Genomic DNA, 27,962 nt, shown 5'->3' on the forward strand with positions numbered 1-27,962 from the left:
CCATACACACACATGTTCCTATTATACTTAATACCTGAGTTCCCGTTACAAGCTAGTGCAGCGTAACCGTTGGTGACGATCTGGGCCGACAGACCAACAGCTGTCAGCAGCGTCACCAACATGGCAGCCTATTTACATCTAGCCCGCAAATGTCGCAACAGACACGGATATTTTAATACTCGTCAAAAAGGCAAGTAGAAGTGCTTTCATTAGTGGGTCATATGATCAGTCACCACTGGTTTAACTCACTCTTTGATACATATTAACTTAAAAGACAATTAAATAGATGGAAATCTTACGGAGTACAACTTTAGCATGTAAACATATTCTAGTAGAAGCCAAAAATACCTGAAAGTATGAGCCTGATGAGCATAATATGGGACCTTTAATGTTACCTAATAATGCCAGGACTGTGGGTTGTAGCAGCCTGGTGTCCCACAGAAGACGACATGCTGCTGCCTGACAGGAGAGGATCAGTACAGAGTTACAGTGGTCAGAAGGCGGCGGAAAATCTGAAAAAACTTTCAAGAATGCGATTTTTGCTGTTTAGAAACGCCGTTTTCTGCGCCATCAAGAATGTAATGCGGCAGCACATAAACTGTCATTAACAGTTGCTTATGCTGTGTCATTTGCAAAGAAAAGAACTAGGGTGAGAGGCTCAACAATGGAGAGGAGAAGGAGTTATGCCAGGGGAAAGAAGACGAGAAGTGGGGATTTAGAGGGAGGTGGAGAGAGGAGGGGATGAGTGGAGGCAAAGGAGAGAGAAAGGGCTACAGTAAAATATCAGCATCAGCAGTAAAACCAGTCTGGGCCCTATGCAGCGAGTGTGTTCGCACGTGTGCACACTGGTGTGCTTTTGCCCAGTCGGCATTAACACCCTTCAAAGTCACTGCGTCCTGAGGTGAACACCCCATGGCGACCAGTGCCCAGCAAACACACACCCCTACTTCACCCTCCTTCTCTTTCTCCTTTACTGTCCTCTTTGCGCCCCTCTAACCTTCCGTTTATCCTTCTCTCTCTCTTCTTTTATCTCTCCATTTCATAATGACTCAGAACACACAAACACAACCTTGACCACCCCCTCCTCCATTCCATCATCTTTGTGTGCCTTGTCTTTCCTCCTCTGGCTACCCACCAGAACGACCACAGTTTCTGTCACCTTTGCAGCCCACTGTCAGTAGGTCTTCACAGTGGAGGCTAATAATGTTTCCTGTCACACTTGGGAAATATTTTTTAAGCATTACAAATGTTTGTTAATAATTTAGCGCAAATATAACAAGAGCTCTCTGTTCCCTTTTGATTGTGGCAGTTCCAACACTGTGCGTCTCTAGCAAGCGTAGTAAGTGGGTTATCTAATTCTAGAAGAATCTTCAGACCCATGGCTCATTTACTTTTCTCATCATTTACAAAAATTATAATGATTCATATTCATGGATGTTCAAAGCACTTTCAGAATCCTACAGGCTTAAAAAAACCATGTTGAATGACACAATTACTACAAACTTTGTCAGCAAATACTAACATTCACATAATGTGCCTGCATTCATTAAACTTAAACTAACACTTTAAATATTGTTTTATAATAATTGTGTCAGTATTGTGGTAATGTCCAAATATGAGACTACTATAATTCCCTGTGCAATTGACTAAACTTTAACTGGAATGCACTAGGCTCCTTCTCTCATAGTCTTTTCTTCTCCTATAGCTAATGCAAAGCATTTTAACCTGACCCACTCCATCCCTTTTAACAAAGACTTTGGAAGAGTGCCCTCCACTTAGAAGCTCTCTTTTAAATTATTAATAATAATAATAGGTTCACAGGCATGTTCCCCTTAAATTTAAAAATTGCATTTGAAAAAATACTGAGACTATATAGATTAATTTTATAGTCATTTTATACGTACTGACCAAGAGGTATATAGAGTACTTGTACCTCATCAAACTACATTCCAACTTTTTGTAGCTTCATCCTACCTTGATAAGTGTTCAAGGCTACAGTAAGCAAGGGCCAAAAAGTTTTATAATGACCCTGAATAGGTCTTCTAACAATAAATCGCTACAGTACACACAGAGAAATCAATTTCTTCCACTTGACTGTACCAAAACCCCAGCTCCTTCTCTGAGGCTAATGAATGTAGCCGGGTCTGTTTGATAGAAGGTCGTGGGACGAGCATCGGGTCAACCGTTGGTCAACCGCCCAGCTTCAACTAACTGAACGGAACGAAGCCAGTGGATAATGGAATAAAGCTTTCCGTGTCTGGGATTGTCTGGCAGAGAGACACCAAGGCAAAGTTGTCTAGAAGAGGTCAGGTTCTATCCATGACCTGAGAGGATTCCCAGAATATACTGAATGCTTGCCTCTTCTCCGTTTGGCCCTCATGTGGCACGCACTGATACATAGCCAGAGCAAATCCAAAGCGGAAGGCAGAGCCCCAAGAAATATAGAACCAGGCACACACATACCCATATGCAGACAAACACGTGTGACGACAGGCAGTGGAAGGTTGTTGTAATTGAAATAAGCAGTGTTCACTGGCAGCATCATTAAGCATGGGGTCAAGAAGGCTGCCAGTTGGCTGCTTCCTACTGTCACATGACGATGGCTAACCTCAGCTCCTGTATCTGTCAGCCAACACATACAGTGTGGCCTATAGGGACCGGCTCCTTAGCGCCACTACATGCCTCTGAACAAGCGCGGCATTTGCTGGCGTGTAACACGTTAATATTTTTAGAATGGGTCGCCCAGATGGAAGTCAAATACTACCCTGCCATCACTTAGATGTGTCAGGCATTTTCTAAACACACAGTGTTACATAAATAAGAGAAGGTCTACTTTTAAGTTTTGACTTACTCTAGACAGAAATTTTTGTAAACCCTTTCCGTCATGTCCCTGTTCCTATCTGTGTCTCGTCAGCCTCCGAGCCCAACCTGAAGCTTCGTTCCCGGCTAAAGCAGAAGGTAACAGAGCGCCGCAGCAGCCCACTGCTCCGAAGGAAAGATGGTCCCATCACGACTGCCAAGAAGCGTTCCCTAGACGTGGCTGGTGAGACTCTTGTTACTGGATTTATTCCGTTGTTTCATGATAAATATGTGCAGAAGCTGGCTCTCACATTACTTTGATAAGCACGTAAAAGAGAGTTATACATCAACATTCTGCCTCATATTTGGAACGGCGTGATGAAACAGGAGAAGTTAGCCCTCCTTTTCTTTCTGCCAGAAAAGGTTTATTGTAAACCCAAACCACCATCCTTTTCACCAGGACAAAATGCCTTGAATGTAACTTCTCCCATGTGTATGACAGGACAAATGTTAGCAGACGGAATGTGGGCCAAACTAAAATTCAAAGTATGCGTCAAATAATTTTTCTTAAAGAGTTGTTTTTGTTATTTCAGTGTTCAAGTGGGTTTGGTTGTAATGATTGAGCTAGACGGGTGTATGGGCTTGACTTTGACTACCGCCTGATCACTGCTGTATAGACTCTCACTCCAAACAATGTCACCAGCACAAGCCCTGTATCCAGGATATTTTGGTCGTCTTTGTACAGAAGAAGTGGAGACGTGTCATCCATCTTTAAATACAGTCTACCATTTTGCCTAGCAACATGATGTTTGATGGCTTTTTCCAAACAGTGTCATATAAATAAGTAAAAATACAATATCATCATTCATGTAACTGAGGTTTTGGAAATAAAAAAACACATTTAAATCCATGCTTCTCATACATGATACACCCCAGAAGGACAAGAAATAACAGAAAGTTCAGCGTCTTATTAATTCATCTTTTTTTTTTTTTCATCTTCAACCGCTTATCCCGGGGTCGGGGTCGCGGGGGGCTGGAGCCGATTAAGAAATAAAAAAAAAAAACGTATTCCTGTGTTGTGTGTGTTCTAGAATCTGCATGCAACAGTGCACCGGGCTCAGGTCCCAGCTCCCCCAACAACAGCTCCAGTAACATCCCCAGTGAGAACGGGGTCACCATCTCCAGCAGCCCAGGAGAGGTAACCAGCATGACTGCCAACATCTGCATCACTGTGCATGCACATGTGTGTCTCTTGGCATTCGTGTGTGTGAAATAGAGGCAATGTAATGTTCAGTATGTAACATTGTGTCTACTTTATGACTGTAAGTATTTACTGTAATGTCATTTGGCTGCGTGTGTTCAGGCCTCCCTGCTTCAGAGGTTGGCTGCAAGGGAAGGTTCAGTTAGCCAGCTCTCCCTCTACACCTCCCCTTCTTTGCCCAACATCACCCTGGGACTGCCAGCCACAGGCCCTTCTAGCAGTGTGAGTACAGTCACTGCACAGTATTATAATGATATAACACAGCATACTCCAAGAATATTTAATTTACAAAACAGCTCTTGTCAATAATTTTTGGCATGAAGGCGCCTTGTCTGCTTCTCTTTCTCCATCTCACTGCCATTTTATCTTATTTGACCCTTCTTTGTCTCTGACCATCTGCCTCTCTCTCTCTCTCTCTCTCTCTCTCTCTCTCTCTGTAGGTGGTGTCAGGACACCAAGATGGTGAGGGTCGTCTGGCGTTGCCTGCGCTACAGCAGGGCATTCCTCTGACCCCTCCATTCCTGCCCACTGCCCACCTGCCCTCTTACTTGGCATCTTCAGCTCTGGAGAGGGAGGGGGCCGGAGGGGGCACGGCTGGTCACAACCCCCTTCTCCAACACATGGTGCTGCTGGAGCAGAGCCACAATCAAATGGGTCAGTATTCAGTGCGACATTCATTTTCTGTACTTGTTAGCAATTAGCAGCTGGTGTCTCGTTGTTATTATTATTATGCCATGATGATATACTCTATCATGAACACATTCAAGTCATCAAAAAAGTGACTTGAGTCAACTTAAGTCCAAGTCCACATCTCTGACAGCTACACACAACAGAGTCTACAGGGCATCACAATCCAAATGGATCTGGCATTTTGTTTTTAGGGCACATGCACCTTGTCATTGTTCTAAATTTAAAAAAGTAGCGTGGAGCTGAAAAATAAGTCTCCAGTTGGTCCATTGTCTGCGTATTGTACATCTCTTTATTTGAATTTAGTAATGAAATATATTCCAAAGCAATATAAATGATGGACAAACTACTGAAATAAGACCCGACATATTAAAAATGTAAATAATATTCTCCTGTGACCACTCTGTGTTTACCACAGTTGGTCTGGCTGGCCTCCCGCTACCATCACCTTCTGTCTCCAAACTTGCACGGGGCCACCGTCCCCTTGGAAGAACCCAGTCAGCGCCTCTGCCCCAGCAGCAGTGTGGACAGGCCCAAGCCCTGCAGCAGCTGGTGGTCCAGCAGCAACACCAGCAGTTCCTGGAGAAACACAAACAACAATTCCAGCAGCAGCAGCACATCATCAACAAGGTGTGTGTGTGTGTGTGTGTGTGTGTGTGTGTGTGTGTGTGTGTGTGTGTGTGTGTGTGTGTGTGTGTGTGTGTGTGTGTGTGTGTGTGTGTGTGTGTGTGTGTGTGTGTGTGTGTGTGTGTGTGTGTGTGTGTGTGTGTGTGTGTGTGTGTGTGTGTGTGTGTGTGTGCGTGTGCGCGCGCGCAATTGTCCATCTACATAACACTGATTGGTTAATGTCTGTGAATCCTGTCTTTGCTCTAAGAGCAGGATGAAGCAGCCTGCAATCAGCAAGTCTTCTAGCAAGTCTTTCTTGTCTGTGTTCATGTATGCCTACTTCTCCCTGTCACCCTGGAAACTGTGCTCTAGAGGAAGCTGCCACCATATATGGTCACAAGGAAGTGTGGCTCAGTGCATCATTGTGGGTGTGTGTGTATGTGTGTGAGCACATAAGGTGATGAGGGGATTTGAAGCATTATAAGGTCATTATAGACGGAGCTGGCTGTTTTTGTGCGCACACCTGTGTGTGTGTGTGTGTGCGTGCGTGTGTGTGTGTGTGTGTGCTGAAATTCCTATAGGATTATTCCCCATTATCTTTTGTTGTTGGTGACTCCCTCTTCTTCAAGACACCAGGCTGTTGTGACTCCTGCTGATTAAGTCCAGCTTAGGTGTCAAACCAAGTTATTTCATCTTACATTAATTTGCGTTAATGCGCTTTTCTTGGCAACTTAAAATGAGAACTGCAACAAATGAGTTTGCATTGCGTATTAAAAAAATAGATTAGATAGACCATTATCTTTATGTTATTATATAATGACAATAACATGACATTCGTTCAATGTTTGGGTGTGGCTGTTTAAAAAAAACAAAACACCCCATTTCTCAGTTACAATGCAGTGAACACAGGTAACTATTCAGGATCATTTCAAGAAAAGGGTACCATCTGATTATCGTGGGTATGTTCTGGCCCATTGCTTTAAATTCATTGTACATGTGTGAAACAGGATTTCATCCCTAATTCAGTGTACCAAATCCCAGACCCCTCACTGCACATCCATGTTTGATAAAGACATTTACAGAAGGCATTCCAGTTGGATAATAACCAGATGATACATCAGTGCACAGCACAAATACAAAAATATTAAACTGAGCATGGCTCAGTGAGTCGTCCGTTTCCTCACAGGAAGCAGGTACCAGGTTTGGACCTGTCGTCCAGCTGAGGTGTGTGTGTGTGTGTGTGTGTGTGTGTGTGTGTGTGTGTGTGTGTGTGTGTGTGTGTGTGTGTGTGTGTGTGTGTGTGTGTGTGTGTGTGTGTGTGTGTGTGTGTGTGTGTGTGTGTGTGTGTGTGTGTGTGTGTGTGTGTGTGTGTGTGTGTGTGTGTGTGTGTGTGTGTGTGTGTGTGTGTGTGTGTGTCTCCTGTGTGTGTGTGTGTGTTTCTCCTGTGTGTCTCCTGTGTGTGTCCTGTGTGTGTCCTGTGTGTGTGCCCTGTGTGAGTGTGATTTTCTCAAGCTGCTCTGGGTTCCGATTGCCTTTAGGTCTGAATGTATGTTTACAGTGTGTCAGCCGTGTTTGGAGTGTACCCTAAGTATCCATTACCTAATCCTTCTCATACAATATCACTGCATTTACAAGCATTGGAATTGTCACCATTTTCCCAACTGTTCACTGTTTAATTTACAGGCACAATGACATCCTGTTGTTTTTTAACCCCCTTATGTAGCACAAGTAGACTTTTATTTCACGATTATTGTTTTCCATCAGATGGTTGTTATGATCTCGAGATTTCCTACCGCACTTGAATGCAGCTTCATTTCACAGAGAAAGAGAGAAAGAAAAGAGACTTTGCGACTGTGTTGGAGCTTGTTACAGGAAACAATCAACTACACAAACTCCTGGGCAGTTAAATGCTTGTGTTTGTTTCTTTTGCCCTCATAGTTTTTAAACCTTTCTTGTGGCACTGATAGAGGCAAGAATGTTTACTGTTTACTGTACGGGACTCTCACACAGCCTCAAAATGTACCGACAAATCTGGTCAGCTACATGATTAGCCACCACAGCGTGAAGTCAGCTTGTGTTTCTCCAAAAGTTTGATCCGCTGTGACTTTTTGGATTGGAACTGGAAAGACTTCTGTTTTCGCCGGACCGCCTGAGGCTGTGTGAAACCAGCCTTAGTGTTCGATTAACTTTAGTGACAAGTTGAAGTTGTTGCTGTAGAGAGACAGAGAGGATGATGGTTATTTAGTTAACTGAGGCCACGTGGCTTTCTGCTGAGCCAGAAAAGGTCGATTAGGACAATCAATCCGTCATTTCATATTTCGTATAATATGCGGAAGGTATAGTATTTTCTAAACCAAAAACAATTACTATACTTAAAGTAATCCCTGGCTTTTCTTTTTTCCTGTTATTTTTATGTGCTCTGGAAATTTTGTACATCTGCAAAGAGCCCCACGTGGGTGGGTAACCCCAAGCCAATAACGGTGCGTGTAGCCCGTTCTCATTTCCAGGGCATCAAATACTGCTGCTTTGTAACTATCCCTTGGCGTCTGATACCAACACACAAGGAACCCCTAAGCGTCTGAATGATACAAAGCGTCAGTATTTGACGACAAACAGGTTGTTACATTGCTGTGTGTTTTTATGTGCTTCAGTGTTTCCCCTGCTCCTCATCTCTTTCCTCTGCTGTGTGCTGCTGATCAGTGTGTCAGTTTGACCGAGGGTGAGCCCCACACACGGAGCAGAGAAGCCACAGCACACAGCATGTGCTTCAGCTGCATTCACACAAAATCTACCAATGCGGCACCTCACCATTCATGGCTTTGTCTTCACTAGCGCTGCTCCCTCTCTTCATTCACTGTCTAGCATGCTCGACCACCGCTGCACGCTCTCTCTCTCTCTCTCTCTCTCTCTCTCTCTCTCTCTCTCTCTCTCTCTCTCTCTCTCTCTCTCTCTCTCTCTCTCTTTCTCTCTCTCACTGGGGAGCTGGGGAGTTTTAAAGTTGTTTAGAAACAGAAAGCAGTATTGTACGTCTTTAGTATTATAGCTTGAAGTGATAGCGAGAGCTGCTGTAAGAGATTTTAGCCCACACCAAAAGACAACAACAAAAAGGCATTGACATTCGATAGTATCTAAGTTTGGCAGTGTAGCTTGTTCCATTCAGTGGTTTGTCAGCGTTAATCCAAACTTTTCTGTGTCAAAAGCACCTGAGGGAGTGAGTTGTGTAATAGTGGCACAGATGATACTATTTGCCCTGTAACCAACTCAAGTTTATGTAGCTAATGCTATTTTGGAGTGCACTAACGGTAGAATCACCAACAGTTGCTGACAGAATCTGACAAAACAACTGGCAACTACAGATACCTAAATGCAGCCATCTCAAACCCTTTTTTCACCACTGTAGCAAAAATCCTCTCCAACATATGGCATATCTTTTTTTTTTTTTATTAAATGACTTGTATTTCTTTGTAATATCTCTGCACAGTTGCCAGTGGAGTTGTATACCCAGTAGTTCCGTTCGTATGAAATGTAATATAAATACATAACACGCCCCTGCTAGCCTTGTTTCATGTCTTTTCTGCCTCTCAGTAAACACAGAAAAACAAATAAGTACGCACACCAAATAGCTGCCAAAGGAATTTAATGCCGCAGTGTTTCGAGCTCACTCCTCAGACATCTGATTGACACAGAGTCGACATCTTAAATACCCAAAGTGCATCACATGTGACATACAATATCTGTCAAAAGTTTTAGTAAGAAAATACACTGTCATAGGTAGCTGCTTACCTTGGAGTACTTACCTACTGTATGGGGGTACAGAACTTTTGTTTATGTTGGTATTTTTCTTTGTGTACATCACACCTTCTTTATGTACTTTTTTAATAAATATAACCCGGATATAGTCTGGGTGCATACAGCTAGCTCAATGGTATTATGATATATATATATATATATATATATATATATATATATATATATGTACATCATATATACTGTTTATACATACACTGCAAAATGTTATGCAGGACGTTATACAACATAAATACAATTGATTACTGTATAATAAAGTCAGGTTTTAGAATCAATACACTTTCCATTTAACATGAGGAAGTACAGTATTCCAGACAGTGGCATATCTTAGCACAATGACTTCAACACTAGTTTTTATTTTGGAGCTAAGGACCATTATGGCTGTCATTTAGTTTGAGGGCTGCACAATAAATATATATATATAGATTTTTTTTACTGTCATCAGATATGCCTTTATTTTGAAATTTTGAAAATAATAGTAGCCTTTCATGTAAATGTCTCGAAGAGCTCAGTTATAATATGGTCAAATGTTATGCTTTTGTGAGTTGATGTACTGTAATGTAACTGATTGTGTTAAAAGGGCATACGATATTGTCTCATTGATCACAAGCCCCTGATTGAATCACATTGAAATTGTATCCTGGCAGACTTTGTGATATCAGCAAATATTGTATTTTTGTGTAAAGAATCCATATGATATTGGACCACAATAACAATAAAACCTGTGATTTACACCCCTCATAAACACATCGCATAAGACTGAGATGCGTCACAAAATACTCCAGATTTTTGTAGTTTTGAAAGAGTATCATTACAAAAAAACTGTGCTTTAAAATATAACTATCATTCTTTTTTATTGTTAACTCTACAAGTAGTTTGTTGTATTTTAGCTTATAGTTCAGTATCATAAACTATCCTTACAACCGTCCCGGTAGTATGGTGTGTTTTTTTCCATTTATCTGCCCTGCTCACCATTGGAAATCCTCCACTCTGTAAAACATGAATCATCCTTTCCTTGTTCCCCTTTTCCAGTCAAGTCAGCTGTGAAACTAACTTAAACGTTGGCTTTAAAGCTCGGACATGCTAGCAGCAAAGAAAGGAGTGAAAGGATCTTAAAACAGTTCCAAACCAGGTCGCTACTTGCCATTAATTACCTGAGACAGCTAAGGCAATACTGGAGTATACTCGCTTCCAGCGGAGTTGTGACAACTCGTGTTTGTGTATACAATCACCTTTGCCTTCTCCACCTTCCGCTCTCTCTGTCTTTCAACTGATTCAACAGGCTTATATAGTCTGTCCCCCTTATGGTTCATATCCCGGCAACTATTTCCTCTGTTTAAAAAGGAGGGTTGGGGGGAGAGAAAGAGAACAAAATGAGAGAAGGGAAGAGAACCAGAAAGAGTGCAGCAGGAGTGTTTTGAGTTTGTTTGGAGAAGAGGGACTGGGATGAGGCAAGAGCCTGCTCTCTGACGTCAATGGACTGTTCCCTGGGCAATATGCCAGCCGTGTGTGTGTGTGTGTGTGTGTGTGTGTGTGTGTGTGTGTGTGTGTGTGTGTGTGTGTGTGTGTGTGTGTGTGTGTGTGTGTGTGTGTGTGTGTGTGTGTGTGTGTGTGTGTGTGTGTGTGTGTGTGTGTGTGTGTGTGTGTGTGTGTGTGTGTGTGTGTGTGTGTGTGTGTGTGTGTGTGTGTGTGTGTGTGTCGTGCACAAACAGTGGTCCAACCCAATCATGACCTACTCATCAAGGTTAAGGTCTTTGATGACATTGACGAGGACAGCTGCCACAACATGATTCACTACAAATCTTTCTCGCTCTTCTTCATGTCCTCTGCTCAGTTTTCTGCTCTTGTGCAGGCCCAGGCATAGTTGAGTTAACTACCTGTATATGCATTTGAAAAATAGTCATGGAGATATTCAAAAATAAATAACCTTTCAGAGTACAGGTTCGGTTTATCTCCATGTGTAGAAATAGTACAAGTGCCTGGCTAATGTTAGCTTTTGTTTCTTGAACTTTAGGACTTTTACATTGTTGTTTTGTATTCGATCAGTCAGCTATTTTTGGAATGAAAAACATCTTCAGTTCAGTTCAACACTTGTTGTGTTCAAGTGGTGCACGGCGCGTGGCATCATACATTGCTCTCCCTGGTGTTTTCTCAGCTATAAAGACACGTTTTCCTTCCCGTATTTGTTCTGATGGTGTCACCTCTAAAACATCATAGGATTCATTGTAGGGCTGTTGTATTAGACCGCATTAGTTTAAGCTAGATGTACCAAAAAAACTGTGTGGTTTGTTTATTTTGATTTATTTCATTGTTAACTAATCCTCAATATTGCCTAAACATTTGGTGGACAAGTTTTTTTTTTTTAAGTGTTCTTTGATTTTGTTTATTTTAAATGGGACATACAGTATTATGCTCATTTTCAGGTTCATACTTTTAATTTTGGTTTCTACAAGAACGTTTACATACTTTAATGTTTAAAAAAAACAACATTATTTTTCTCATATTGTCTCTTAAAGAACCCCTCCTGAAAAAGCCACAGTCTGCTCTGATTGTTCAGTATCTCAGGTCTTTCACATCCACTCGCTTGATGTCTCTGCACCATCATTGCAGCCGGGGAATGACTCTAACGCCACTGTAGCTGCACTCTCTACCTATATATTGTATAGTTGTGACATCACACCTGTACAGAAGTCTAAACAGCTCGTTTAAAGACACAGTTTCGGAATACAGTGTGTTTTCATACTTTCACAGTATTTATATTTCATCTCAACCTGCTTTATAATCAAAAAAGACATGGAAATCATATTACTCACAATATGGGACCTTTAAGTATGTGTGACCCAGTGTTTATCAGCCCCCTATCATAGCTCACCTGAACATCTCTTTCCATCCTCTAGATCATGTCCAAGCCCAATGATCAGGTCTCGGCTGCAAGTTCCAGCCCCTCAGGGCCGGCCAGGCAGCACCAGAGTCACCCAGAGGAGACGGAAGAGGAACTCAGGGAGCACCAGGGGCTCCCCCTTTCATCCCTGTCCTCTTCCTCCTCTACGTCCGCACCGGAGACGGGGCCTCTACGAGGGCTGGTCATCAAGCAGGAGCCCCCAGACCCCCAAGAGCAGGAGGAGAGAGAGAAGAGGCAAGCTGAACAGGACTTTCTATTCCGACAGGTAAGGATGCAGGGAGGAGAAGAAGAAGACACAGGGAAGAAAAGCAGGAAGTGGAAAAAGTAGACACAGATTAAACATATTGTGAGAAGAAAAGGCAGTTAAGTAAAGAGTGAATGAAGGGAATTGGAGACTGACTGGGCATGAAATTAGAATGCAGATCCCATAAATGTAATCCTTTATTCAGATGTGCTGATCTGCTTGTTCATTTTATTCTTCAATGCATTCCAAGTTGGCATCAAATCCAATTGCTGTGGCAGATTATTTAATCACATACAGTATTGGCATTCAGTAAGTGATGGAAGAACCTGTGGAAGTCACCGGTTGTGTAAATGTTGTGGTGAATTTATATTGAAGGAAAATGGATGCTCTCACAGCAGTGACAGATGGAGCTCGTGGTGACTGACTGAAACATTACACTCTTTCCTGACTGCATGTCCAGCCCACTCTCCGGCATATATTAACTTTTTTAGTCACGCAGAACATACTTAAACACGCCACACATGTTCCACTAATGCAGAGTAGTGTGTTTTTTTTCTGAATGGCTTAGGGCTTGTGTACCTCCTCTACTCTACTCCCTAGCATGACTCAACATAGATAAAAACATTCTGAAGCTTTCAAAATTCATAATGATCACCCACACGGAAACCCTGTTGTCTATATAATCTTATATATGGACATACATTCTCCATCTCTACACACACACACACACACACACACACACACACACACACACACACACACACACACACACACATACACACACACACACACACACACACACACACACACACACACACACACACACACACACACACACATACACACAAAGTCAGGACACCATGTCCTCATCTGTCTAGCCCATCCCTGCTGTCCGTTCAGCCAAATTCAATCAGGCACTCCTCTCACTGTCGCCATGGCGCCCGGTGTAAGCAGACACGCCCATCAGAATTGAACAACAGGATTGCTCGGTGAGACTCTTTTGAGTTGAAAAAATCAAATATTTAACTCACGTACACACATTGGATACTTACATGAGACACTTTCAAATGAAATCGTTAATAGTACATGGAAAAATGTATTTCTCACTGTGCTGTTTGAAGGCTCATTATTTGTCTCTTAGATCATTGTTTGTTCTAGGTCACCCTTTATATAATCACATGAAGAGAAAAATCCTAATGTGAAGTCAAGATGAGAATAAAGTGGTTTTAGATTAATATTGTCCATTATTCTTGTCAACAGACAGGTTTTAGTCTATTTTAATTGAATGCCCACATGAAAGGTATTGTAAAACCTTTAGAGTTGATAACCTGTCAACCTGTACTTGACAGATTTCCTTGCATTGCATGGTTTGCTACCGTATTATGTGGCGCTGTCATGTGAACACTGTTCAGAATAGAAAACACAACTCTTATGGATGAAGCCCATTTTGTGTTTTAGAGCAAGTTGGTATTTGCAAGGATCTAGTGCCTCCTTCAGGCAACAGAGAGGTATTGCAGTCACACAGTACATGTCTGTGTGTGCGTTTGTGTGTGTAAGCAGCAGGCTCTGCTGTTAGAGCAACAGCGGATCCACCAGTTGAGGAACTACCAAGCCTCCATGGAAGCAGCTGGGTTACCAGTGAGCTTTGCTGGACACCGCCCCCTCTCCAGGGCTCAGTCATCTCCAGCCTCCGCCTCCTTCCCCCTGGTAGTACAGGAGCCTCCTGTCAAGCCTCGATTCACTACAGGTCTGTTGAAAAAAAAAATTACATGGGTTTTACTCATAATGACTGGCGCTTAAACTCTTCTTTTTATTAGTGTGTGTACTGCTCTCACGCAGAGATCTATCATGAAGTAGAGTGGCAAACAACAATCTAGCAAACACACTTTAATCCTCCTGATTGCAGGTTAGAGGAAACCTTTTCCTGGAAGCACACAGTAGAGTAGCCACCATACAGTGGCTGTGTATATGCACACAGCTGTTGTTGCGTATCCTGAGCCCCCTGACAATATATTGTACACCACAACAAGTTTAATATACTGTCCAGAATCAACGCTCTGGACCCTGTCCTCATATTGTTAATGATGAAGCAGGTGCAAGAGGGAGTCACACCATAACACTTACAGTTTGATTATAGGAATCATGTTGTGACAACTGTTCCTGCCCAAAGATATACAATTACTCTGAAACTCTGTGTGATGTATTTTCCAGGTCTGGTGTATGACTCTTTGATGCAGAAGCACCAGTGTATGTGTGGCAACACCACCAGTCACCCAGAACACGCTGGCCGCATCCAGAGTATCTGGTCCCGACTACAGGAAACAGGCCTCAGGGCGCACTGCGAGGTAAGGCCACAGTTCCGCTCGATAACAGAGGTATGGCCTAATTATTGATATGGTGTGATTGATGCATATCTCTATGTTTTTGTAAATTGCTGTATTCTCTCATGCAATATGGTTAAAGTATGTACATACACAGCATTATAACAGTGGAGAGAATTAAACAAACTGACAAGTAACTGACATTCAAAGGTGAAGTATTATCCTTCTCAGTCTCAGAATGTAAATTATGAGGCCAAAGCTAAAAATATTTAGGGGTAGCACATAAAATCATGGTTTTATACATATGCGACATTACCAATATTTTGGCATCTTGGCATAAAGAAGAGGTTAAAAAAATGTTTTTTTGTTTTTTTTAAGAAATACATTAAAAAAAAGCTTCAAAGGTTAATAGTGTTGTTAATGTCAATATGTTGTTATTATAACCAGAAGGGGGCAGTGTGTAGCTATTTTCTCTCCACTTAAACCAATAAAAAAAAAACATTTTTTGGGGTAATGGCTTGAAAATTAACCAGTTTCACCTCCTATATTTTTATTTACAAACGCAGACACCATTGTGCACTTCTTTATGAGTTTGGGATATAGTTTCTTGCCCTTCAAACAATGTGTCTACCTTCATGCTGCACTTCACTCTCTATATAAGAGTTTGGATGGTGAGTGCAGAGTTTTAACCGAATACATAGGACCAGTCCCAGTCTGGTCAGATGCGTACATGAACTGATGAAGCCTCTTGGATGAGAGGTGAAACATCTTCCTAGACAAATAACCAAGTCCAGTTGCTTTTGACTGAAACTGCTTTGGGGATAACAATGACCTGGACAAATGAGAATATTTACAGGCTTACCCAAATACATAATTTGTCTCTCTTTGTCTCATCCGTTTCTATCCATGTCTTCTCCTCTATCCTACTCTGTGATCAGTGTATCCGCGGTAGGAAGGCCTCACTGGAGGAGTTACAGACGGTCCACTCTGAAGCCCACGTCCTGCTATACGGAACCAACCCACTGCGGCAGAAACTAGACTGTAAGACATATAATAACACATTAACACACGCACACAAATTCACTGATGATCTATCAGCTACGGTCGTGATAGATTTCTATGCAATCTGACTGCCAGATATGCTGTTGTCCTTAATCTTAACTAGTCTACTTATAAGTGGACACTCTAATGCTGAGTGTTAAGATAAAAAAGTGTTTTACAGTACTTTACACACAGGGGACAAGCACAGTGAGCCAAAGTTTCAATGCACAGGTGCAGTTCAAAGCAGACAACAGACTATACATATCAATTTGCATGCATACATGCAAAATTAAGGTTTAAGTTTGTCCATTTAAGCAAACAAAATCTCAGACTAAGACCTTCTTTTGAATGCTGTGTATCTGCAGCGTCTGTGAAAGGAATCTGCTTTAATGCTTATTCCATGTCATAACAAAAGGTCCAGTCTAATAAAGTCCTGGAGGTGTTACGATAAGGTGAGGAACTGTTGAAGCTTGTTAAGTGAAAGTCGCACAGGCTGCTTTGTCACTTATGTCTGGCCTCTGTGGCTTCAACTGCAGGTGTAGCCAAGGCATTCTGTGTGTGTGTGTGTGTGTGTGTGTGTGTGTGTGTGTGTGTGTGTGTGTGTGTGTGTGTGTGTGTGTGTGTGTGTGTGTGTGTGTGTGTGTGTGTGTGTGTGTGTGTGTGTGTGTGTGTGTGTGTGTGTGTGTGTGTGTGTGTGTGTGTGTGTGTGTGTGTGTGTGTGTGTGTGTGTGTGTGTGTGTGTGTGCAGAAAGCTAAGGGGCAAACCCCAGTGGTCATCTTAGCTTTCATTCCAGTGGAGACGTAAATTCTCCTTATTATTACTGCTTACACAAGAGAATTACCAGATAATCCTGCGTAGGGTTCAGCATACAGGTTGATTTGCACACACAAAGAAAATGAAAACTGGGAGGAAGAAAGTGGAAATGCAAACTGTTATAAACCCAGAATGGTGGGTTTAGAAAACAAGTGGGTGCGTAACATATTTATACACACTATATTAAATATCTGGTTAGGGGCTGTTTCTTGTTGTCAGACACTGTTGAGCGCATGTATTTTGAACTGTCTTGGTAACGAGAGTGCCACACTCTGCCCATTGAGCTGCAGAGGTCTGCTGTTGAACTCATGAAACTTTACACTAGTCCAGTTGTCAACACTGGATTGAGATTAATGTTTTGAAAATGTGGGCAGTCCCGTTTTTACCAAGCAACAACCTCCAGAGCTGTGAGAAGTGCCAAAGACTGCAGTTGCTCAAAGGGCCACATGAGGCTGCCTCCGAAGGCAAGTCAGTTCCCAAAGGCCCCTATATTAAAAGGCCCACCTTTACAGCATAAATAAACATGTTTACAGCCTAGTATAAAGACCAGTTTTGGTCTCTATAGCTAATTTCCTTGTTCATGACAACTGTACAGGAGTATAGCCACCCGCTTAAATTATCTTAAGGCTTAAATGTATGCATAAATAAGGGTGTGGCAGCTTTGAGGGAGTGAGAGAGTGTAGTCTTCTTTTCAGCCTGCCTTTCCTTCCACTCTCCACCTCTTTACCCTTTTTTGGATTGAAAACATGACTAAGCAGTCAGTTAGATTAAATTCAAAGATGATTAAGTTTACTATCATTAAGTCAAAAGTTTTACAAAAAGATGTTATTCATGCAGTTTGATCAGGCATTAAAAAAACATCAAAGTCTTGTCTTTTAGAGGGAATTCTAATTTTCCAGATCAGCTTGTTTTTGTGTTTATTTTCATACCTGTCAGGGAACTCAAGTTCACTCATTTCCATTTTCTCTGACAAAACAGATCTCTTTCTGCCCCTTAAACCTTGAGTCCCCCTGAAGAGGGAGAGGGGTTCATTATCAGGACAACTTTCTTTCCTTCACCTTGGCTAATTAAAGCATGCCCCTGTATATTCTTGCTGTTAGATTAGGTCAGAATGTCAAATGCTCAGTTTCAGGGGTCATGCGGCCATTTGTGCCTGTGAGTCCAGAAGGTTACCCCTTCACCTGGTAACCTTTCACTCTCTCTTTCTCTATTACTCCTGCTAATTCTCAATTTCTGTCTTCTGCCGCAGGCTCAGTTAATCCCATGTTTGTGAGGTTACCGTGCGGAGGCATAGGGGTAAGTCACTTATTTTCAGTTCATAAACTTGTGGTTAGTCATTTTACAAATATTCACTAATTTTGCATTGGTTATTTGTGTGTTTGATGAAGTGGAAGTAACCAGTGTTAGTCACGCTGGTTTATTCAGTGGAAAATTGTTGTAATAGACTGTTAGGTTTTTACAGCATTGTGCTAATCTAATCAATATCCAGCTGGCACCGCTCCATCTGACTGTGTAATGAAACAAATAAGCATAGTTTCAGCATCATCAAATAGTAGTATAACAACTGTTCCCTCTCGCCCACTCTCTCTCTCTCTCTCTCTGCCCCCCGCCTAAATAATGGTCCCATTTGTTCTTGTTCCACCGAACAAACACGCACAATCTTAACACACTCGCGAGCACACACACAAACACACAAACACACGCACACACGCACACACACGCCCCTCAAGGTCCAGAGGCAACAAAAGCTGTTGCTTGCCTTTCCGTTGTGTTTGTAATTATAACCAGATGTTTTCAGCATATGAGGTGTGTGTGTGTGTGTGTGTGTGTGTGTGTGTGTGTGTGTGTGTGTGTGTGTGTGTGTGTGTGTGTGTGTGTGTGTGTGTGTGTGTGTGTGTGTGTGTGTGTGTGTGTGTGTGTGTGTGTGTGTGTGTGTGTGTGTGTGTGTGTGTGTGTGTGTGTGTGTGTGTGTGTGTGTGTGTGTGTGGTGTGTGTGGGTTGGGGGGTATGTATGTGTGTATTGGTTGGGGGGTATGTTTTTGTTTGTGTGCATAGCAGCGTGTTTTGGGATGTTTGTGTGCTAAGGCAATGATTTAGATGGTTGCTCAGAGATGGAAGTGCTGTCTTTTGAAATGGATATGCTAGAACAGTCTCACACCTGTAAGTATGTGCGTGTATGTGTGCTTGTGTTTTCACAATGTTGAGGATTTCCCTATGACCTGCCCAATAGCCATCCACCTACACCTACATTGCCTACATCTCTCTCTCTCTCTCTCTCTCTCTCTCTCTCTCTCTCTCTCTCTCTCTCTCTCTCTCTCTCTCCCTCTCCCTCCCTTCCTTCCCCTTACCCTGTCTTCCCTCCCTCGGGGCTTACTGCTGCTGCTGTGGTGGGAACAAGAAGAGCCCAAGCTCCATGCTGCTCTGTTCTGCTCTTTATAATGGCAAATGGGGCTAAATTGTTGTCTTCCTGTCATACACACACATTCAAGTCACACACACAGACACACACACATTTAGAGAGGAAGGGGCTGAAATTATGCTGTCAGCCTGTGGGGAACCATCATTCCGTCATACCAACACGTTCCCGCTCTTTTCCACCTCCAACAGATACACTAACACACACACACACACATGTACACCCCTTCCCTTTCACTTTTCCCTGACTAACTTGCGTCCCAGTCCTGGCTTGAGGCGAAACTAACATCAACATGGGAAATCATAAACCACCCAGTCTCCACATGGTGCTGTAGAGCAGCATCTGTTTGTGCTCATTAACCTGACTTGTATATATGCTTCAGTTTCCCATTCACTCACTCACTTGGCTCTTCATTTGCTCGCTCGCTTAATCACTGTCTCGACTACTACACAGTGTCTTCCTCTTATGCCACTTTCCGTCTTCACATTCTGCTCCATCAGTCACTCATCAACAACGCTCTCTATACCGCCTGACGTCTTTGGTAAATGAACCACAAATTATATTTCATGGTCTTTCTTGGCACAACTTAAAAAGAGACTTTTTTTTTTATTTGTTCGCTGTGGATGTTATTATGGAGTCCTCCTTCAGCCTCGATCACTCCCGTCACTAGAGTCAGGAGGAAAGTTGAAATGCTGTTGAGTCGCTTAACAAACTGACTGCTTAAAGGACCAAGGGGCTGAGTGTACCAGGCGGCCAGCTGACTGACTGAAAGGCTGTCAGTCTGCATGAAATGGCTAGCCGCCTGACAGAACGAGTGACTGGCAGGTTAAAGTTAACATATTCAAAGTAGGAGAGCCCCGCGTTTACATCAGAAAACCTCGCTAGAGGTCTGGCATCAGCCGCTTCGCACATGTGTGTACAGTTCAAACACATCGACACACAGACCTTCCTTTTCTTCTTTTCTTCTGCCAGCTTCTTCTCTCTCTGTTTAGTATCTGACATGCCTGATGGAGGGTGTGTATATTATCCTGTGCATGGCCCTGCTCACAATCAATCACATAGAATATTGTGGTCCATTTGGCTTGTGTACATGTGTGTGTACACATGTGTGGATGTACTGTTGTGATTGGGGCTGAGTGTGCCTCAGCATTAATCAGGCTTGACCACTGAATGGTGGGCCTATGTCTGAACATGCTCAAACACACACACACACACACACACACACACATACACACACATGCACACAAAATCACATATACAGCCAATCCTGTGATCTTACTTTCACTATATAAAGGCAGAATAGCTCGACCTTCCTGCTTACTTTAATTTCCAGTCTGACTTTGATGTGTAATGACACAAGCTAAATTTTTCTAAATGTCCTCACAGTTTTACAGTTGCTGTCACACCAAAGTACTTGTAAACAACACCGTCAGATGTCTCTAAATAAATTGCAAACAGTATAAAGTTGCATTTTTTTCTCCCTAAAAAATGTGATGTAAACTACATGTTTGTGTCTGCAGGTGGACAGCGACACCATTTGGAATGAGGTCCATTCATCCACTGCGGCTCGTCTGGCTGTCGGCTCGGTGGTGGAGCTGGTCTTCAAAGTGGCATCGGGAGAACTGAAGGTTAGTCTGGATGTTTTGAGCACCAAAGTCTTGGTCGTTTGCGCGGCTTTGTTTTTAGAGATTGGAATGAGCAAATGGTGGCATATTTTTGTCATGTCTTTGGCATTTATAAGTGGGTAATTCTGTGCATGCGATTTATGGGCTTTAAGGCCCAGTCTATGGGGGTATTTTTTATCATTAGGTTTTTTTTCTCTGCAACCCACCAAAACAACATAACTATAACTTTGAAGGGCTTGATTTTAGTCTGCATGTCAGGTTTGATTGCCTTTATGCACAAGGGTGACTATGTAAATGTTCATTTGAGAATATTGCTAATAGATTAATCAAACCGAGCACCAAGCACTGAGTACAGCATGCCATAGCCTCATAGCCTCCAAACACCTCTAAAAAAGAGAAACCATCAATCCCAAAGTCTCGTTACCACCTCCCAGACAGACAACCCCCACCCCCTGTCATGCTTTGGCCCACCAGCCAGCCTTCCTGTGTCTGTGGCAATGGCTACACACTGTTTGAACCCAGCAGGGAGCCCCGGCGCACGGGCACTGCAAATGCCAGCATTCCCCACTAACAGGCCTGTTTTATTGGCATTACACCACAGCCACCTGCAGAGCAGCCGTCACACTTAGTATTAGCTTAGCACCAGCTTAGCACCGACTAATGACATTCCTCTGAGATACAGTTGCACGCCATATTTTTGACTATACATGCTCACGTTCAGGACCTCTTGTACTTGTAGGCATGATTACCACGGAGAAAAACAATGTTCCGGTCTTTCTATATAGTACATTGTGTGAGTGGTAATATCAGAGCTTAAAACTAAAATCAAATGGATCGCACATTCCAGGAGGAAAAACGCTAAACTTTACTGAAACATGAAGAACATGGCCATGCTTCAGCTGCAGTAGGGTTAAAGTTCACAGGTATTGACTTGCCCTCAGCTTAACCTGATCTTAACACATACATGCGCATTTGTACACGTTGACACACACACACACACACACACACACACACACGTTGACGCGCACACAGATGGTCCTCTGCTCTAAAGATCCTCCACAGCCAAATGACCAAATTCCACCTGCACTAACAACTCCCTGAACTCCACAGAATGCCATTACTCTACTCCACGCACTCACACATCTGTCACTTCATCTGTTGCTTTCTTTATCTCTCCCCATATCTATTTTAATCCATTGTTATTTTCCCTCTGCTTAGAGAAACAATCCACATTCCCCTTGCCTCTGATACACCTACGTACATACTGTATTATACAGCCCGCTTTAACCTAGTGTTTCAAACCAGCTGAGGCAGTTGTCTCTACAATAAACTCCCGGCTGGCTGCTAATCCACAGCAGCTGACTCAACATCATTAGTCCAGCTTGCCTCGCTCTACATCACTCCCAACATCTATCTAGTGTCCCAACATAGCAGTGGGAGCCCCAAAAACAGTTGCTGGGAGTCCCACAGGTCCCTGCCTTAACAAAGCTCCCCTCAACTGACCTGATGTTAGCGTATGTTTGTGTGCGCGTATGCACATGCTTATGAATTACTCTTCCTATGAGGAACTGTTTTAAATCTTCAACTAAGGCACAGTGACATTTTTAAGATTAGTGGTTGTGAGGAAATTTGGTCATATGATTAAATTCTTTTTTTCATTTAATAATTTGTTATTATCTGGCCTCACGAAGCGACTTCCATGGGCTGTGATGCTTTATGTTTGTAATATGCTGTGTGTGAATGATTTTTGTTTACCCTGACAGAATGGTTTTGCTGTAGTTCGACCACCTGGACACCACGCTGAGGAGAGCACGCCTATGTAAGTAATTTGGAAATTTGACCCAGAGAAAAATCCGCTCTAGCGTGTATTATAGCAACTTTATCAGAGATCTCTAGATGCCTTCAGTTTTCTCTTTAATTCAATTTCCTTAAATTAATAGTTCAGACCATTTGAAGTGGGGTTACATGAGGCACTTATCCATAGTCAGTGTATTACCTACAGTAGATGTCATTCCGCACACCCACAGTTTGGAGCAGCAGACAGGATTGCAGGCACGGAGCTAAGAAATGTACTGCTGTGGACAGGGGCAGCAGCTATTCTAGCCACCTGAAAAAGACCCAACTTAAAGAATCAATACATGACTGTATTTCAGAACAGTATTGCTCAAGCTTGTACATATAAAATAATTTATAATAGCTCTGTTTTGTTACTGTCCACTTTCAGGGGCTTTTGTTACTTCAACTCAGTCGCCATAGCAGCCAAGCTGCTGCAGCAGAGACTCAATGTCAGTAAAGTCCTCATCGTGGACTGGGTGAGTTTCACATACAGTGCCGAACAATCTACTTAAAGAATGCACACCACAGTGTTGTTGTGGTGGCATCAGCTTATTATTATTACTTATTTGCATTGTGTGTTTACAGTAGTTTTATTTCTGAAAGAGGTAGGCATATATCTTGTAAAATGAACCACATTGAAATCAAATAATGTGCAAATGCGACCATTAGACCACTGGGTCCACATCAGCCACAACCTGCATACTGTACTTGTTATGAGAGAAGGAAATAGGCTTAACATATTAGCTATTTAGGTCAGACACTGTCTCTCTTTTGAAAAAAAAAGGGGGGGGACAAAGTCATTTCTAAGAAGTTATGACAGCGCTTCAGTCATGTCTAGGAGCGCTGCTCTTCAGTGGAGACCCGGGCTGGTCATGTCCATTCCCAAAAGCCTTTGAAGGGCCTTTTCATTTCCTCTGTCTCTGTCACAGGGGAACTTTTAGGGCTGTTAGCAAACTCACTGTCATGCCATTTCAGCCATTAGGGACATTTCTAGCATCAGCCTATTAAAGCATTCTTGGGATATAGGCAGTGACATCATTTAATTGATGCTGTCTTGTTGGCAAAAGCGAATCACTTTTAAGTTGAATGTTTATTGAATCCTGCTGACCAACCCTTTCTGACATCACAACAGACTGCAGCTGACAAACTGAGGCACGGACTTGACTGCCTGGCAGTCTCTGAGTGTTTTAACTTGGTCTTAGTGCAAGTTCAGAATTCAGTCGGCCCGTCTCTATGAAACTCATCAATTTTCCAAATCATCTGATTCAGTAATCTCTAGTGTTAATCACTCATTTTCCAATACTCATACCACGCTGTGTAAGATGTTTGCCTAACCAGTCCCTTTTTGATGTTTCCAGGATGTTCACCATGGTAATGGCACCCAGCAGGCCTTCTACGCAGACCCCAGTATTCTCTACCTGTCACTGCATCGCTACGATGATGGAAACTTCTTCCCTGGCAGTGGAGCACCTGATGAGGTGGGAAGGAACACCAGTTCTGTGCCTCTACCCGTCTGCCCACCTGTTGCACAAAATAACCCAGTTGTGTGTGCTTTTGCGTGTGTTATAGGTGGGTAGTGGAGCAGGTGAAGGCTTCACTGTGAACATGGCCTTTACTGGAGGACTGGAACCTCCCATGGGGGATGTAGAGTACCTTGCCGCATTTAGGTAAGACACGGATATAATCTGCCACTTTAGAATTTGTGAGTGGTTTTACTGTGGATTTAGTTCCTTTGTGACGCTAAATATCTACCGTGAAAGTGTCTTGGAGGCAAGGCTCTGCAGTGCATAGTTTGACAAATCCTCCATTGGGGGCTGTTAAGTAGGTAGGGAGCTCCCTCTGATTTCTATTAGGTCCAGTTTCTGAGGCTATTTATATCCTGACACACACACACACACACACACACACACACACACACACACACACACACACACACACACACACACACACACACACACACACAGATTTGAAAGGCCTCTGAGCACACAGGCATGGACTCACCACAGACATCTACATGTCTCATGCACATCTCTGGTTCATACAGATGGTAAGGAGCAAATCTAGATTGGTTCCAGCGGTCTTTGAAGATGGACGCATGTTTGCGACCGCATGTCCATCTGGCCCGGGCCAAACACATCAAACCGACAGGCCACCTTCTTCTCGCAGCTTTCGGCACGCAAGCCCCCGGAAGCACACCTTAGCCCGTTAATGCACCCCAGACACCTGTGTGCTCTCACTCTCCCTCTCTTCAATTTTTATTGTTTCTTCCCCCTTCATCCTGCTCTTTCTACCCATGTGTACACATGCACCGATGACAACCACCGAATAAACGTATATCACTTTTATAATCCATCACTGAAGCCAGTCCAGTATGTGAAATAATACACAAAGCAGATCTATTCAAATAAATGACATACCATTGATCATTAACACTAATTACTGTGTACAGCATCTAATGAACTCTCAACAAGTTTAATGAGAGTTGACATGAATATAATACAGAACCTTAAATAAACAACAACAGTATAATCAGCAGAGTGAACTTTGAGCTACATCATCACAGGTATAAATGACTTAAAGTCTGTTTTTAAACTGCTGATACAATTTAGTATTGAACTTGAAAAACACATAGCCTGTACTCTCACTTTTAACTGGAAATGGCTGGAATCGATGTCTAGTCTATGATAGGCAGGAATTCTAGGATTTCAGGGTATCATATGGCTGAAAGATTGAAAATATTTTATATATATTTTAATTTGAAAGATCACTTAGTTGTCTACATAAACACTATGGTACCCTTTTGTTTAGATTAAAAATGGAAATGTAATTTTCTGATATTTTTACCTTTTCTCACTATTTTGCTCTATTTTATCAACAATTTACATTGTATACTGTTTTTACAACAGTAACTAATAGTTAATATTGGACATGTCTATTTCATTTTGTTGCAGATTTGCAATTTAAACTTTATTATTAACCAGTATAAACCTTTTAATAATATCTAATTAATACTTGGCGTTTTTAAAGTGGTACTCCAGCGATTTCGTATTCATTTCACGTTGGTGCGGAGAGATGGATTAAAAAAAGGAACAATTGATGTAGCAGAGGTTGAGATATCCTGGCTTTTAGTTCCCATGTGGATCACGCTAGAAAAAAACACAGAATCCTGCAATAATTCCCATAATGAAACTCAATCATGTCTTTTATTAGACACTTACTGCCTCCTAAATGCCCACCTCTTTCAAACACCACACTTCCACTTTGTAATGCAGGCTTTTGGTAAAAACATTCAAGTCTCGAGTCCAAGATGAGATAACGCTGATGACAACATCAGGGTTCTTTTTTTGCACTTTTGAAAAGTCAGAGCCGCAGAAGACATTGTAGAACTTTTTTCACAGACTGAACTCAATTGCATGGGTAAAAGAGTGCCCCTTGCATTTATGGAGATATTCCATCTGTATTTGAGCCAATCAGGGCATATAATACATGTAACACCTTGGAACCACTTTGTTATACAGTAGTTTGTTCATGAGTGCGTGCATCCAGTAAATATCAGTTGCAGAGGCGCACGCTGTGTTTGTGTGTTTTCTTTATGTAACTGTATGTTATTAAATCAAAATCATGGAAGAGGTTCAGAGATATAAAGTGAAAGAGAACAAGAGTTTGGGTGTGTATCACCTCAGACCCTGGTGCCATTCATCCCCTGAGGCGATAGCAGTATTCATAGGCCCCACAGGACAGCAGCAAACCTGTCTCACAGCTCATAGATCTATAACACACACGCACACATGCACACACACGCACACATGCACACACGCACGCACACACACACGCAAAGTAAGACAGTTACAGATACTGGGTAGTCATTTGTTTATAGAAATGCATGTGTTACACATAAGCTCATAGAAATGCACAAGACCCTGGCTCACACTCACATGAACGTGCATGCATATGCACAAAAACACAGAGAAACAGATGCACAAATGTTCACACATGCAGCTTTTACATTAATGTGCTTCCACATTTACAACCACATGCAGACGGGCACATGTGCACGGACACCTGATACACACAGCCTCTCTCTCTCTCTCTCTCTCTCTCTCTCTCTCTCTCTCTCTCTCTCTCTCTGTCTCTCTCTCTCTCTCTCTCTCTCTCTCTCTTTCTCTTTCAATCTCATTGTTTATCTGTGTGTTGTGGTCCTCTCCTTCCTCCCTCTCTGTCTTTGGGAGGGAATGCGTGCCTTGCAGCCGCCACCTTCCCATTCCTCCGCTGGCCTGTGCCACGTTGCATTTGCAGGGGATCAAGTCTGAGCCTCCAGAAAGCACAGAGAAAAAAGATAAGAAAATTGGCCCTAATGAAAACCAGAAGCACTGTCTCTCTCTCTTTTTCTCTCTCTCTCTCTCTCTCTTTCTCTCTCTCTCTCTCTCTCTCTCTCTCTCTCTCTCTCTCTCTCTCTCTCTCTCTCTCTCTCTCTCTCTCTCTCTCTCTCTCTCTCTCTCTCTCTCTCTCTCTCTCTCTCTCGCTCTCTCTCTCCCTCCCTCCCTCTCTCGTCATCCTCCTCCTTTCACTCCCTCTTTTGCCATGAACTTGGAAAGACGAGAGAGGAGGAGAATTAAACTTAATTCAAACCAGCTCTCCGCAGCGCCAGATGACAGGGCTTTGAAGTGTAAGTGTGCGTGTGTGAGTTTTTCGCTCTCTTATTCTCTCTCTCCTCTCTCTCCTCTCCCGCTTTCCCCTACTTTTTTTTATGAACGGAGGGGAAAGCCTTGAAGCTCTGCAGTTTAACCTTTTGTTGACTGGTTTGATGAGAAATGCTCCCTCTAAAGGACCAAATCTATTTTTCTTCTAAAATGGGCCTCACCTGGCCCTTGGATGCATGGGTGAGAGTGAGGGTCTCCAATGGTAACAACTCATCGCTTTCTGAGCTTTTAATACTTTACAATTATTGAAATTAATTGGTAATAGTAATTATATCTGGTAAATACTGGCAGAATGACTGGAGAAACTTGCTCCTATACCGTTGCATCATAGAAACTTGACCTCAGATGTGTTCAGACTCTTTTTGAAGTGATAATAAATGTGTTTAACAGATATTAGATAACTAGTTTATTCTACTGTAGGTTAACAAAGCGAGGCTAAGGAACTCATGCTTATCTTACATTTGTTTAGAAATATTAAATGTCATCTCTGCAGCTTGTGGTCCACCAGCAAGGCCACATTTCAGCCTTTTACCTTTCATGTTAGAAACCTGGAATACATTGGATTAGAAGTCATAATCAAGATGTGGAAAAGCATACATTAGAGACTTGAGTAATTACACAAAGATGAGTAGCTCAAGAGAGAAAGTTTGCCTTGGCTCAAAAAGTTGCCACTACGTCAAGACCCACTTCTGTACTAACCTGTGTGAGCACATTTGTGTGCACTTGAAATCATGTTTGATTGCAATTGCCAAAAACAGAATGCACTCATCAGGATCATAAGAGGAATAATAAGTGTGAGCGGAGGAAATGTAAGAAAGGCCCTTTGTGAGGTTTCCTCTGGTTAAGTTAAGTAGTGTATAGAATACAGTCGATGTTAAGGGGGCTTGAGGGGAAAAGAGAGAT

The 27,962-nt window shown here is 42.5% G+C and overlaps 1 protein-coding gene across 3 annotated transcripts in view; it reads left to right on the forward strand.

Moving 5' to 3' along the window:
• Positions 1–27,962, forward strand: part of hdac4 (histone deacetylase 4) — a 143,403-nt gene that overhangs the window by 96,519 nt on the left and 18,922 nt on the right. For all 3 annotated transcript variants that reach the window (XM_083922115.1, XM_083922117.1, XM_083922116.1), the window contains 15 exons: positions 2,915–3,043; positions 3,891–3,997; positions 4,163–4,282; positions 4,501–4,714; positions 5,166–5,377; positions 12,058–12,327; positions 13,867–14,053; positions 14,518–14,651; positions 15,566–15,668; positions 17,732–17,778; positions 20,419–20,526; positions 22,287–22,342; positions 22,748–22,835; positions 23,718–23,837; positions 23,929–24,026. In XM_083922115.1, coding sequence (XP_083778241.1) covers positions 2,915–3,043; positions 3,891–3,997; positions 4,163–4,282; positions 4,501–4,714; positions 5,166–5,377; positions 12,058–12,327; positions 13,867–14,053; positions 14,518–14,651; positions 15,566–15,668; positions 17,732–17,778; positions 20,419–20,526; positions 22,287–22,342; positions 22,748–22,835; positions 23,718–23,837; positions 23,929–24,026 — 1,993 coding nt within the window. The remainder of the gene's footprint in view (positions 1–2,914; positions 3,044–3,890; positions 3,998–4,162; positions 4,283–4,500; positions 4,715–5,165; positions 5,378–12,057; positions 12,328–13,866; positions 14,054–14,517; positions 14,652–15,565; positions 15,669–17,731; positions 17,779–20,418; positions 20,527–22,286; positions 22,343–22,747; positions 22,836–23,717; positions 23,838–23,928; positions 24,027–27,962) is intronic.

This window comes from Echiichthys vipera, assembly GCF_963691815.1.
Source record: "Echiichthys vipera genome assembly, chromosome: 10".
In the NCBI taxonomy this organism is placed as follows: domain Eukaryota; kingdom Metazoa; phylum Chordata; class Actinopteri; order Perciformes; family Trachinidae; genus Echiichthys; species Echiichthys vipera.